Here is a 13165-nt window from a genome sequence, read left to right as displayed (position 1 = left end):
CAAAGAGAGTTGCAGTGTTTGTTACAGTCGAGAATTTGTAATAGTTTGCTGGATAAGTTAATAAAGTTACCAGCGAGAGTTGCAACACATGGAATTAAGAGGAAAGAATAGAAACGATTTATTTTCAAACAAAGGATATCTATTAAGGCCTGAACAAAATCTCTTTCCACTTCAGGAAATTACACAAACTCAGCCAGCTGCTAACTAAACTGTTTAAATTATTAAAATTTCCCTCGGGATGACTAAAGTATCTATCTATCTATCTATCTATCTACCTGTGCGCACACCTTGGAAACTAGATGATAATGATGGTGGTAGTTGTGAATAGTAGCAACCAAAGTCTGAAGTACCATCACAGAGGCTAGCTAATAGCAGAGCCCGTTTACATTCTCTGCTACTAGTGTTTCTTAATGCAGCTTCTTCTGCTGTGTAACGTAGTTAGCGTTAATCTTTTCACAACAGCGACACCTCTGTTCAGGAGAATATTGCAACTAGTGTCGTGACCACGGCCTTACGAGTATAAATGGTTCAGGGCGCTTCTGTGGCGTCACATTGTCGCTACAGGTCAGGGTGCGTCGGTATGTAGGCGCCCTTATCTGACTGCTCCTTGGTCTTTAAGGAAAGTCAACCTGCTCATTTGGAAAACAAACCCCGGAGGCCATCCTTAAAAGTTATGCATGGCCTCGGAATTGGGTGCAACTAATGATAGACATAAAGGACTTTATTTAAGCCTTGCAAATGTGCATCTTGAGATGTTTATTATCGGACCGGGGTTATAAATTATGGTCAGGATATTAGAGGAGATTGTGCTCTTGCTGTCACAGATAGCGGGCTGTGCTCAGAAGCGGCTCTACTGTAGCTATGCCCTTGCTGGATCAGTTTCAGAGTCGAACAGGGTCAAACTGCTGTCAATGGTCATTTGAGTTTAAGTTCTGTTGTTTGGCTCTGAAAAGTTAGTCACACTTTGGAGGCTCTCTCTTTTTTCTGCCCTCTATTTGTCCACCCCTCTCTCTTCTTCTCTCTTTTCCTCTCTTCTTCTCACCTCTCTCAACACCATGGGATTTTTGATCATATGAACGAAATGGTTTCTTAATCAGATTGAGTTTTGGCGTCTCGAGCCAAGACGTTGCACAGTGATGACTGTTGAGCCTCCTCTTACGATCTGGTCACAACCAGTATCTCCTGGCAGGCCTCATCATAATCACATTGGGATCAAAGTGGTCAAAGTCACCCACACACATGAAATTAAAGGCTAGAGGTAAGACACCAGATGTCAGGAGGACACACAGTACACAACAAACACATTTCCTCAGGAGAGGTCATTTATTTTCCGTGGTTGTTCTGTGCCAGATTTGATTACTTAATTCAAGTACTCTGGTCATTTGTTTTTATTTGATGCATGAAGAATCTAATATCCCACATTCACCACAAGGAGAGATCCATTCAGTGTGTAACCCCCTCACCACAAAAAAGTGGTTGTTGCTGTGGTTGGTTAGTCGATTATGCTTTCTGATTGGCACAGCTGGGTCAATAGTTGGTGGAACATCGTCCGGAAATGCTCCGGCCTGGGGCGGGTTTAGAAAGAGTTAGCTCTGGGTCAAGGGCACTGTGGTAGGGGACAGTGGCGTGCCAGCAGCCCTGTTGACTCACCAGTCTCTGTGGTCTCTCTTTCCCTCTCTCCCTCTTTCTCTCTCTCTCTCTTTCCCTCCCTCCCTCTCTCTCTCTCTCCCTCTGTATTTCTCTATCTCCTCTCTCTCCTTTTGTATTTTTCTCTCTCTATATATATATATATATATTTCTCTCTCTCCCTCTGTATTTCTTTCTCCTCTGTATTACTCTCTCTCTCCCTCTCTCCTTTTGTATCTCTCTCTCTTGCTCCTCTGTATTTCTCTCTCTCTCTCTCCCTCTCCGTAACAGAGTATGGCCTCCGCCTGGGCAGCCAGATCTTCATCAAGGAGATGACCAGCACAGGATTGGCTGCACGAGACGGGAACCTGCAGGAGGGTGACATCATCCTCAAGGTGCTGCTCTTTGGCCTGGTTATCTATGAGAAACAGTCTATGACCTGCTGTGTATGAATGCTCAAAGTTTGATTTTTACATGGGATTGAAATTAATATGGGCAGATTTTGCTATGCTGATCCACAGAGTATTTCAGCCAGGAAGCAAAACCAGTAATAAATTAAATCAGATCACTATGTAAAAATTGGTAAGCACTTCTAGTAACAGTCCAGTGCTTCAGGGAGAGGACCGGTCAGATCACCGGAGCACACAGATATTTAGGTTGCTTATTTTTTTTATGTTAGAACAGTGCAGCAAATGACCAAAATTACAGTAGGGTTACATCTTCATCAGAGTCCACCACATTGAAACGTTATTCATGTGCTGCACCGTGTTGGAATAAAAATAAGCAACCTAAACATCTGTATGGGCAAAGATGGCAGCTTTGGCTCCTTTTTGAAGGCGAACTTCAGAAATCTATTGGTGTTTGTTGAAATAAAGTCTTGCACAGCTGTAAACTAGCCTGCATAGTCAGTGTTCCCTGGCTCGTCCAGCTGTCCCTTAATTTGCGTGTCCTCCTCCTCGCTCACCTCTCTGCAGATTAACGGAACCGTCACAGAGAACTTGTCGCTGAACGACGCGGGGAAGCTGATCGAGAAGTCGCGTGGCAAGCTGGAGCTGGTGGTGCAGCGTGACCGCAGTCAGATCCTCATCCGCATGCCCGCGCTGGTGGACAGCGACTCCGAGCCGGATGGTGAGTACGACTGATGGGGCCCTGTCTACTCCCACCCACCCCACCCACCCCACTCCACCACCATTCCTCCACCCCAAAACCACCCACCCCAACCACCCACCAGCCAGGCATCCTCCCCACCTGCCCGTGCCTTAACCCCAGGGTTGTCTCAATGTCAGGACTGCAGCCGATCAGGCCACCACCCACCCCAGAGCCGCTGACGCAGGCTCCCCCTGTCCCTGGATGTTTGCGTTCAAGCATGAGACTGTTAATCACAAGCCAATAGGAATACCAATTGGCTGGGATCGATGACTTTAACAGAGTGTGCATATCTGTGCTAGGATTAAGCTCGGAACTAATTGCTCTCAGTCACATGCAGTGTGTCAATTATTTTTGTGTGGCTGGAATGATGAAGCATCAAATCTTATGATGGTATTATTAATTATGTCATACTCTTGGTGGCATTGTCCAATGGCATTATTCCAACTCCTTTCAAACACCTGAGGTTTATGTTACAACACTGTTGAAATCAGCACAAAAACAGTAGATGGTCAAACTAGGATAATATCTCTCTGTTAGCTAATTTTCCAACATGGAATAACAGGACATTACTTGTCTCATGACTGTAATGGAGAGAGCAATTCATTCGTACCTACGAGAAATCCTATTTCTGTGTTCTTTTTTACAGATAATATGTCATACTTTTAGCTGAAGGACTGCAGAGACGCAACAAAAAGTTTGGTTGCCCCCTAATCTTTATATAAAAAAATGACAGTGCCACAACAGTTGTAAAACTTTCACATTTTGCACCTCTATTTTCCTAACGTCTAATTATAAATACTCCTCTCACTAAATAAACAAAACATTTTATGCACCTCTTTCTGTATTGTGTGTGATTTATTTAATCAGGTTGAATAATGCCAATGGAACAAACTAGTTTGATGAGTTAGATGAGTATAGTATCCTATACATTATGCTATTCAGATACACATTATGACAGTATGAACTATTCTGTGCCACTTTCATAAACCAGTTGTTGTACCTACTGTATGTATATCTTGATCACATTAATTTGATTATGTTCCCAGAAGCATTAAGTCTTATGTTTGTGTGACTTCAAGCTTGGTAGTCAACTTAAGTTATTGTATTGTGGTTCCCAAAAAGGGAACTGATCCTTTAATTCCAAATGCAGAGAATTCAATGAAAATCCCTGGTTTTAAGTAGGTAAGCTCTGTGAATCTTCGTGCTAACATACTAATGCATTGTACCACACACCATGCTTCCGTTATAGATAAAAAAGCAGTAAATATGTTTTTTTTTTTTAAAGCCACTCATTTAGTCCCAACATACAGTTGATGCTTTTGTCTTGCTCTAAGTCCCACATAGATTTCCATCCACTCATCCTCTCTTTATGGTATTAATGCATGCTGTTGACGTCCTGTCAGCAGCTCAGCCACCCTTATTTATACCAACACAGCCCGTGCTCTACTCTCCTTTATTGGCTTATTGATATGTAGGCAAACCCTGTACCAGTGTCTCTCCACACCACCCTTTTCAGTCCACTCTGAGTGCCTGTAGACTAGTGTGTTCCTATTCCGTGCCTCTCTCTCCCTGTCTCCATCAACCCCCCCCACACACACACACACTCTATTTACCATCTTCACTGTGTTGAAAAGCTGTTCAAAAAGGTCCCATATTTCATTTATATGTTGTGTGATTTGGAGCGGTGACAGTAAGTGCCAGGCTGGCTTTTTTTCCTCCCCTGTGCTGCTGCTGGCATTGTTCACTGTTGACGGGACACTAGCGCTGTCTGCCTGCCTCCTCCTCCTCCTCCTCCTCCTCTGGTGTTTATCCAGTGAGTGGACTCCATTTGCACAGTGGCAAATGAAGAGGCGGCACGTCGGCACACTAACTGAACACGCGCGTTGCCATAAACGGATTGTGCCAAGCTGCGGAAATGGGCAGAGGGACTGGGCAGTGACAAGCCGCGGCCGTGGCTGTGGCGGAGAGGAGGAGGTTTGGCCACGCTGCCTCCGCTTGCCGTTAAAGGCAGGACTGGAATGGATCTGGCGAGCGTGGCCGGAATGTCTGATGTGGCTGTCTGCCCCTCGACCTCCTAATCTGGTGATCTAGATGAGATTGTCATGCGCTGATAATCTGTAACAGAACACATCTCAGAGCTGCCCTGCTCTGCCTCCCGTCCACCCTGCGGCTCTCTCCTCTCCTCTCCTCTCCTCGCCTCTGATGCTTATCACAGAAGGATGCCTTTGATGTAGTTTGGGGAAAGAGAAGTGTGTATTAACTTCCACTGTGGGCCTACATGTGTATGTGTGTGTGTGTGTGTGTGTGTGAGAGAGAGAGAAAGAGAAAGAAAGAGAGGGACAAAGAGGATTCACTTGTCACATTAGTATATAATTTAAATTTCCCTTTTCCTCTTTTCTTCCCTTCCTCTCTCCCTGTTCCCTTCTCTCTCTCTCTCTCTCTCTCTCTCTCTCTCTCTCTCTCTCTCTCTCTCTGCTCCCCCCCCTCTCCTCTCTTCTACCCTATGGGTGGGTGTGTTGTCAGTATGCTGCTTGAGGCATCCACATCACCCAGAGGACATGTTGTGTTGTGTTGTGTCTGGGCCAGGCTTTAGGAGCAGTCTGCAAGAAGCATGTCCTCCCCCACTACAGGCCCACTGTAATTTCATCTTCTCTCTCTCTCTCTCTCTCTCTCTCTCTCTCTCTCTCTCTCTCTCTCTCTCTCTCTCTCACTCTGTCTGTCTGTCTGTACTCTGTCAAATCCCCCAGTTTGGTTTGGTTTGGTTTTAGCAGCTGCCATCCAGCCCATGCCACCCCACCCCCCTGCAACATCACCACCACCACCACCACCACTTAAAGTGGCATCTGGCAACTTCAAACAGGCGCTCAGCCACTCCCAACTCCCTCCCTAAAGACAGACTTTTTGCCCCTTCTGTTGTTAATGTTGTTGTTGCTTCCCATCTATATTTACACACTGCTGGTGGCCAATCAGTGTCTCAGGATTTAACCCCTTCGCTCACCCTACACTGCCACTGTAAGAGTTTGACTCTTCCTCGTACACAAACTCACATATACAGTCTGTATGAATCCGCGGTATGTCATGATCCTGTAACTGGAGTTTATTGTAGATTTGCAGAAAAGGCACGCTGGTCGTCTGGTTCCACCCGTCACCCAGAAGAGCTAAGGAGTTTAATTTAATGCATCGGATCTAAGGATCTAAGCATACTCTATACACTCACCAACCACCACAGTAACTCTCTCTCCTCCTCCGTCTGTCTGTCTGTCTGTCTGTTTGTCTGTCTGTCTGTCTTTCTGTGTATCGTTAATGTGGAATCTTCTTTCTGGCTGTGGGAAAGGTCTCTCCTAGTGATATATTTATCTGTGAACCAATTAACAGACATTGTGTTTAATGAACTGTCCTGGAAAAAGAATGGCTTTGTCACTACAGCTCAGAATTCACTGTAGCTATGAACAACTGAAGTACAATTTTTCAGTTGGTTATTAGTCAACCACAAATACCCTCTCAATAAACATTAGTGGCCGTGTCGAATTCACAGTGCACCAATTGCTGCCAGCCTTTGCTTTTCACGCTACTGTCACATACATGCAGGTGGGCTTCACACAGCGTGTTGCTTTGAGCATCTGGCAAGGTGTTTTGCCAGGACAGTTCACAGAAGCACCTTGTCTCTCTCTTTTATCTCACCTGGGTCTGCGCTCAGCACCAGCTGAAGGACTCACTCTACTCCCTGCAGGCTTCCCCTCTCTCTCTCTCTCTCACACTTACCCCACACTCTCCCTCACACACTCTCCGTCACCCCACCCTACCGCACCCCACCCTAGCTCACCCACGCTGCTCTGTTCTGCCTCATTATAACCTCACAGCTCCTAGTCTGAACCCCTCACAGCCTGGGCATAAAACAACACATTTTTTACACACACACACACACACACACACACACACACACACACACACAATCTCAGTTTTTCTCCTTTCGCCTGGAAATGCTCTGGACTACAAGATCAGTGCAGTGCCTTCTACAAATTGTAAAGACCATAACCATATTGTCCTTGAAAAAGGGACTCCACATAAGAATATCCTTACAGATTCTATTTGATCCTTTTTCTGAAATGCCTAACCTGATGAATGTTCACTGTCACAACCTTTGTCAAGAGTCAGGGCCTGGGCAGACTCGGAGCTGCCGTCGAACCACATAACCCTCCTGACTTTCATTGCTGGGGTTGTATGTGTTATAACGGGGCAGATCCTTTCAAATTAACTTTTGTGTCGACGCCAACACTCTGGGGCTCTGTCTGGGTGCTCTCGGGACTTCAGAAATGGGGCTCTTTCTTCTGGGCTTCATCTTTTGGGGGGGGACACAGATGAGCCTGTGAGCCCATGGGCTGGTCGCTGACGTTGTCCTGTGTTGTCTGTCTCTGCTCCCAGACCTGTCTGAAATCGAGTCGTACCACTCCTACTCCCCGCAGGATGACCAGAGGTCCAGGCAGTCGGACCTCTCGTCCCACTCCTCCAACGAGACACCACGGGAAAACACCAGGTATGTTACTCAGACTTACAGGATAGCTGAGATTGCTTTTAGTTTTAATCTCAGCAAAATCATGTTTTTAGGAGCGGTTTAAAATACAGCGATGGAAAGCATCAATTCCAGAAGAAGGAATTGAACAGTTGAACAATTTGGTTCAATGCTGTTTTTATGCATGAAAATCAGCCATAGCATCCCTTAAACCTTTGCAAGCTCACACATGATTATCTGCCCTTGTTTTTGACTCACTGTTGTATGTCATGTTGCTGGCATTTTTCAGGGAAGATCCCACCACTAGAGTGACAAAGATGGCTGCCATGGGCTCACCCTTCAGAATCCCAGAGATCCTTCCCCCACCACAGGAAGAGCGGGAAGAAGAGCCCCCTGTAGAAGAACCACCAGGTAGGTCTCACAGAGCCTAGGTGATCCCAGTCGAACCTGTTAGCAAATTTGAATTTGCTCTGCAGGTCAGTCTGGAATGAAGCCCATTGACACCCATTGACACCCATTTCCGAACTTGCCATTTTACGACTTCCAGGGATTTAACCAGCAGTGAATTTAAACCTAAATTGGTGCATTAAACTCTTCACCAAATTGTTTCAGAAGTGCAGCAAACACATCTTTCTTGTAAACGAAGATTTTAACCCTTATAATGGTGCTATCCATTTGGCTCAGACTGCTCGAGCTGTGTGCGTGAACGTGACGTAATTGCCTGGCTTGTAGCACTTAAGCGTTCCAGTTTGTCTTTGTGGGAAAGAACATGGACGCCACCAGGGCAGCGGCCTCGGTAGTGCTGGACGCTTGCCTAGAACACGAAAGCAAGTTTGTGGCTCATCTAAACAAGCTATTGGATGATTTACACTTGCATTCATATTCAAGCTTCATCACACTTACCACTTTAATTTCAACAAGTGCTGTCGTTTTTCTCGAGCCATGAGGGGCAGTCGGTGGCTAGCAGTAGCCGGTTAGCAGTCGTAGGCTTGTTATTCGAAAACAAAACGTTACATTGTATTGCATGCACAGTGCAATTAAATGGTGACCGGATTAAAGTAAGTAAGTAATGTAAAGTGTGTAAGAGAATTTAAAATCAGCATTAAATCGACCAACGTAGTACAAATACAAAGAAAATACATCTCAACTTCAGCAATTATGGGCGCAGCCATCTTTGTTTTCACCTCGCACGATCAGCTCGGTGCACCCTCAGGAGTCCCCACAGTCGGAATTCCGACCAAAGGGGTGTCTCGGTGAAATAGCTGGGAGATTTACACTTTCCAATTCGTGCGGGGGAATTTTCAATACAAATGGATAGACCCATAAGGTGTTCAGGTCTGTGGGAACCATTTCCAATGTTTGCTAAAAGAAACATTATGCTATTTATTATTTTTTCAAACTCAGATTCATTGGCCTTGGCTAATTTTCTGTGAAGAATATAAAAATAACTTATTTTCAATGATTGCAAACGGTAACCCCACCCCACCCCCAACACGTACACACACACATAAATATTACATATTGAGATACAGTGATCTCACAGGGGTAAATGGCAAATATTAACCATAAATTATATCTATCTCAATGGTATCATTGGTAATTGAGCTAAAGTAAAAATCTGATTTTTACATAAATTGTTATGGCTGGATTTGGTGATTCGGAAACACATGAATGGGCTCCTTTCCATACTGACCTGCAGAGCAAATTCAAATTTGCTAACAGGTTCGTCTGGGATCATCCAGGCTAGGTTTCACAACCCGAAAAGCACCATGGGAAGAAAAAAACCTCTTCCTGTTTAATTATGGATAGTATTTTAAACAGACATATTTGTTTCCAAGTGGTAAATACATTTGGGGATGATGTGATTCCTTGCTAATGACATAGCCATGGGCGTCATTGCTTCAGCGGCTCTCACACACACTCAACCATTGTTCTGTTACACGCAGCTGCCGTGAAGACGACTCCTAAGATCCTGCTGCGGCCAGACCCAGAGGATGAGGCTGTCTATGGGTGAGTGTGTGTGTGTGTGTGTGTGTGTGTGTGTGTGTGTGTGTGTGTGTGTGTGTGTGTGTGTGTGTGTGTGTGCGTGTGTGTGTGTGTGAGTGAGCGCACACGGACCCCCCTCTGTGCCAAACCCCATGAGTCCTTTACCCCTCGCTACCTGCCTCCATCAAAGGCATTATGAATGAGTATCAGAGAATTGCACAGCGTGCTTGCTTCAGGTCACTGCATTATTCTGCAATGCAATGCTGAGTGTTGTGGGTGGGCGGGTTGTTAAAAGTATACCTATGGGGATTGGATTGATTATATTGGAACTCTCCTGAGAGGGGGCGGGAGTACATAAATCTGTGTGTGTGAGTAAGTGTGTGTGTGTGTGTGTGTGTGTGTGTGTGTGTGTGGTTGTATCGTGGTGTAGCGCCCCAGTCTATCCCCCCATCCCCATCCCCTCCTCTGATTACTCATCTCTCCACTCCTCCGTCAGTCTTTTAATCGGCCCGCCACTCCCCTCGTCCATATTCATGAGCCACACACCGCCTGATGACACCGTCCACTGGGAGGGGGCTGATCTCTGAGTCCTGCAACTGATACAGTTGATGGGGCTCCTTGGTGTGTGTGTGTGAGAGAGAGAGAGAGAGAGAGAGAGAGAGAGAGAAAGAAGGAGAGAGAAGGAAATAGTATGCACTGAGAAGCAGTAGTATCCCCTCTAATTAAGGATGTAGACAAAGTGGAAAGGTGGAGGGGAAATTGACTTTGCTCACACTGCGACATCCACACCAATTCTCTCTCTCTCTCTCTCTCTCTCTCTCTCTCTCACACACACACACAGACAGACACACACACACTCAGTCAGATAAGCCTCCAACCTGACTGTCTGTTTCCCCCTCTGCTACATGGTTTTTGTATCCACCAGTGTCCGCGGTGTCAACAAAAGCAGTATCAACATGCACACACTGTGGATGTACAGTTTGTTCTGTGTGTTCGGTGCTGTCTGAGCCACAGTAAAGCCTGGCCTGGATAGATAGTGTTACAGAATGAGAGATCCTGTGAATTGGGTTACGTTGGACTGCGATGATGCAGGATAAAAATGCTGACTCTGTTTTTTTCCCCCCTCTGGAACTCACTGGTTGTGGTCGGTACCTCAGGGCAGAGATGGGGGAAGGAGATAGGGGAGATGCTTGGGCAAGGCTGTCACAAGGAGGGGAGGACAGGGAAGTTTTCAGATAAGAAATGTACTGACAGAGAGAATTATAGATATTCTCTCTGCTCTTCTCACATCTCCCTTCATCACTCTCACCATCTCTCTCTCTCTCTTTCTGTCTGTCTGTCTCTCAATTTACTTTAATTTAATCTGACTCAAAGTGCTTCATTGGCATGATACGTAAGGCATTTGTATTGCCAAAGCAGTCAGGCAAAGAATGTGGAATGCAAAGTGCAATATGTCTGTGTGTAGACTTAACTACATAAAATGAGCAGGCTATTGTGTGAAACAAACAGCCCGATTCTTCCATAGTGACACTCAGTTAAACCCCCTTACTCCTAGTTGGTTAACCCACCTCATCCTTCCTTCAGGCCTGTAGGCCGAACACTGTGATGGTGAAGTTCTAGAAGGGCGAGTCCGCAGAAAGCGCACGCTGTGCATTGCAGGATTTATTGAGCATTCATTTAATCAAGTAAATGGCACTAGTCAGCGCCCTCCAATCTTAATTTGTGGTGCCCACAATATCATTCAATTACAGGTGCAGTTGAATAGGGTCAACTGACGACAACATTAAAAGGAATCAAAAGATTAGCGATCATGAAATAATACAACACATGATATTAAGATGTCAACAAACAGGAAGATAAAGCAGGGCAGTACCGGTAATTCTACTCCAACTAACTTGTGCAGCTAAACTGACAGATTTAATACTCTATGGACCCTTTCAAGAGAGTTCCATTATCAGCATCATAGTTGGCCCCACAAGACTTCCTTTTTAACATTCCATATGTTATCTTAATGCAGAGGAAGTAGATTGGGGCCCAAATAGAACATTCAAGCATTGTTTTTGTTTTTATTGATGAAAGGGTCTATAGGGATGTGGATGAAAAAGCAAATGTAACGAATAAAAAGGTAAACAAAAATAGAAGTTACTTTCGACATAGTTCTAAGAAGCAGAACTGGTGTCTGAATACTGGTTCTATATTGTTTCTAAAAGCTTCTCCTATTGATGCATTTAACTGCAATCTAGACTACACTTGCTTTTCTACAGCAGACATTTTTTTCTTACCGCAAAATAGATGTGCATGGTTTTCATACATTTGCTGCAATACTTCTCTTCCCATGTTTTTGCGTGTTACAACCACTTTTCCTTCAACCTTCCCATATGCATATGCATGAGTAAGACAGCTCTGCTGTGGTTCATTCAGGTGCGTACTGTTTGTACATGGGATGCCATGGTTTACGGTGCACTTATCAACTAAACAAAGCATGAAACAGGAGCTAATAGCTGGTACATTAGTTCCTCTGTTTTACCCTGTAGCTGGTGAACCCACTTTTCCTCCTCTCTCACCTAGGTCAAACACTGTGATGGTGAACTTCCAGAAGGGCGACAGCGTGGGCCTGAGGCTGGCGGGGGGGAACGACGTGGGCATCTTCATCGCTGGTGTGCAGGACGGCAGCCCTGCTGAGGAGGAGGGCCTGCGCATCGGGGACCAGATCCTGAAGGTAGCACACACACAGAGTATCCACAGGGTCTTAACTTAAACATCTTAAACTGAACTCATTTAAATCCACAGAAACCCTGGTACAGCCCAACACAAAACTCCACCACTGAGTTCCCTCCTACAATAGCTTCCACAGCCAGAGTCACACCTGGTTAACAGCCAGTAACTTCATATTTCAGTGTTACTCCTCTCACTATATCTCTTTCTCCTTGATGAAACAAAAGCCATGGTGTATTTAATTTCCCTTTTCCTTTTCTTTATTAAACTGGTGTTCAATAGCCTGGTGAAAAAAAAACAATAGTGATGTTCAACGAAGTGTGGACATGAATCTATAAGAGGCCACAAACAATTTCATAGCTCATAGCATAACTTTCATAGCATCATTGCTTTTATAGTTCCCAACTCTCCATATCTCTATTCCCCAGTGTGCAGTCAACTCCGAGAGACAGAGAGAGAGAGAGAGAGAGAGAGAGACCGCACGGGGCGGAGAGAGAGAGAGAGAGAGGCAGGCATATTGATAATATTCCTCCACTGCTTCCGTAGTTCATTTCACTGGGTGTCTGTGCTCAGACTTAACCTAACATAATAAAATCTCTTAATATGTCCCCTTATGATCCAGAGGATGTTAATAAGCTGAGTCACTTCATCAGTCTCACGCTGGGATTAGGCCCAAAAAGAAACCAAATTAAAAAACTGCGTCAGTGAACCCGGGTGCCCAGCGGGAGGTGGGGGACAGACCGTCCGCCCCGTGCGGCTAGCGTTGTCCTCACACAGCCCCCTCCTGGTGCATTCCACCCAGCTGTTAAAGCAGCAGGAGAACGCCAGGCCAAATATGTGCAGTGGATCTGGCACCGGCCTGGCTAATTCACGGGCCACACTCGACCCAGAAGTGAGCCAGAGCTGGCCGAGAGAATCAGCCACTAAGAGGTCTGGCAGATTTACAGGCCAAATGGAGACGGTCTGGCAGATTCACAGGCCAGATGGAGGCCAGAACTGGTTCACAATCAGCTGCGGTCTGGCTAGATTAGGGTCCGGTGGGGTGGAGTGGTGGGGGATGGGGGGACAGTAGATGAGAGGGCGCTCATGATTGGACTGTAGCCTGCTGAGAGCCGCCAGTCAGAGGTCACAAAATGCCCCCCCCCCCCTGAGCAAGAGCTGCTATCTGCCCTCTATTAA

At 45.7% G+C, this 13165-nt stretch overlaps 1 protein-coding gene across 11 annotated transcripts in view; it reads left to right on the top strand.

Annotated features, from left to right (window-relative positions):
* The window catches only part of LOC125294496 (tight junction protein ZO-2-like), an 88378-nt gene that overhangs the window by 55326 nt on the left and 19887 nt on the right, over positions 1–13165 (top strand). For all 11 annotated transcript variants that reach the window (XM_048243306.1, XM_048243305.1, XM_048243298.1 and 8 more), the window contains 6 exons: positions 1918–2021; positions 2601–2754; positions 7198–7309; positions 7575–7696; positions 9232–9295; positions 11840–11990. In XM_048243306.1, coding sequence (XP_048099263.1) covers positions 1918–2021; positions 2601–2754; positions 7198–7309; positions 7575–7696; positions 9232–9295; positions 11840–11990 — 707 coding nt within the window. The remainder of the gene's footprint in view (positions 1–1917; positions 2022–2600; positions 2755–7197; positions 7310–7574; positions 7697–9231; positions 9296–11839; positions 11991–13165) is intronic.

This window comes from Alosa alosa, chromosome 5, assembly GCF_017589495.1.
Source record: "Alosa alosa isolate M-15738 ecotype Scorff River chromosome 5, AALO_Geno_1.1, whole genome shotgun sequence".
In the NCBI taxonomy this organism is placed as follows: Eukaryota; Metazoa; Chordata; class Actinopteri; order Clupeiformes; family Clupeidae; genus Alosa; species Alosa alosa.
Note: the sequence above shows the minus strand (reverse complement) of the source record. Positions and strands in the feature narration are given on the sequence as shown.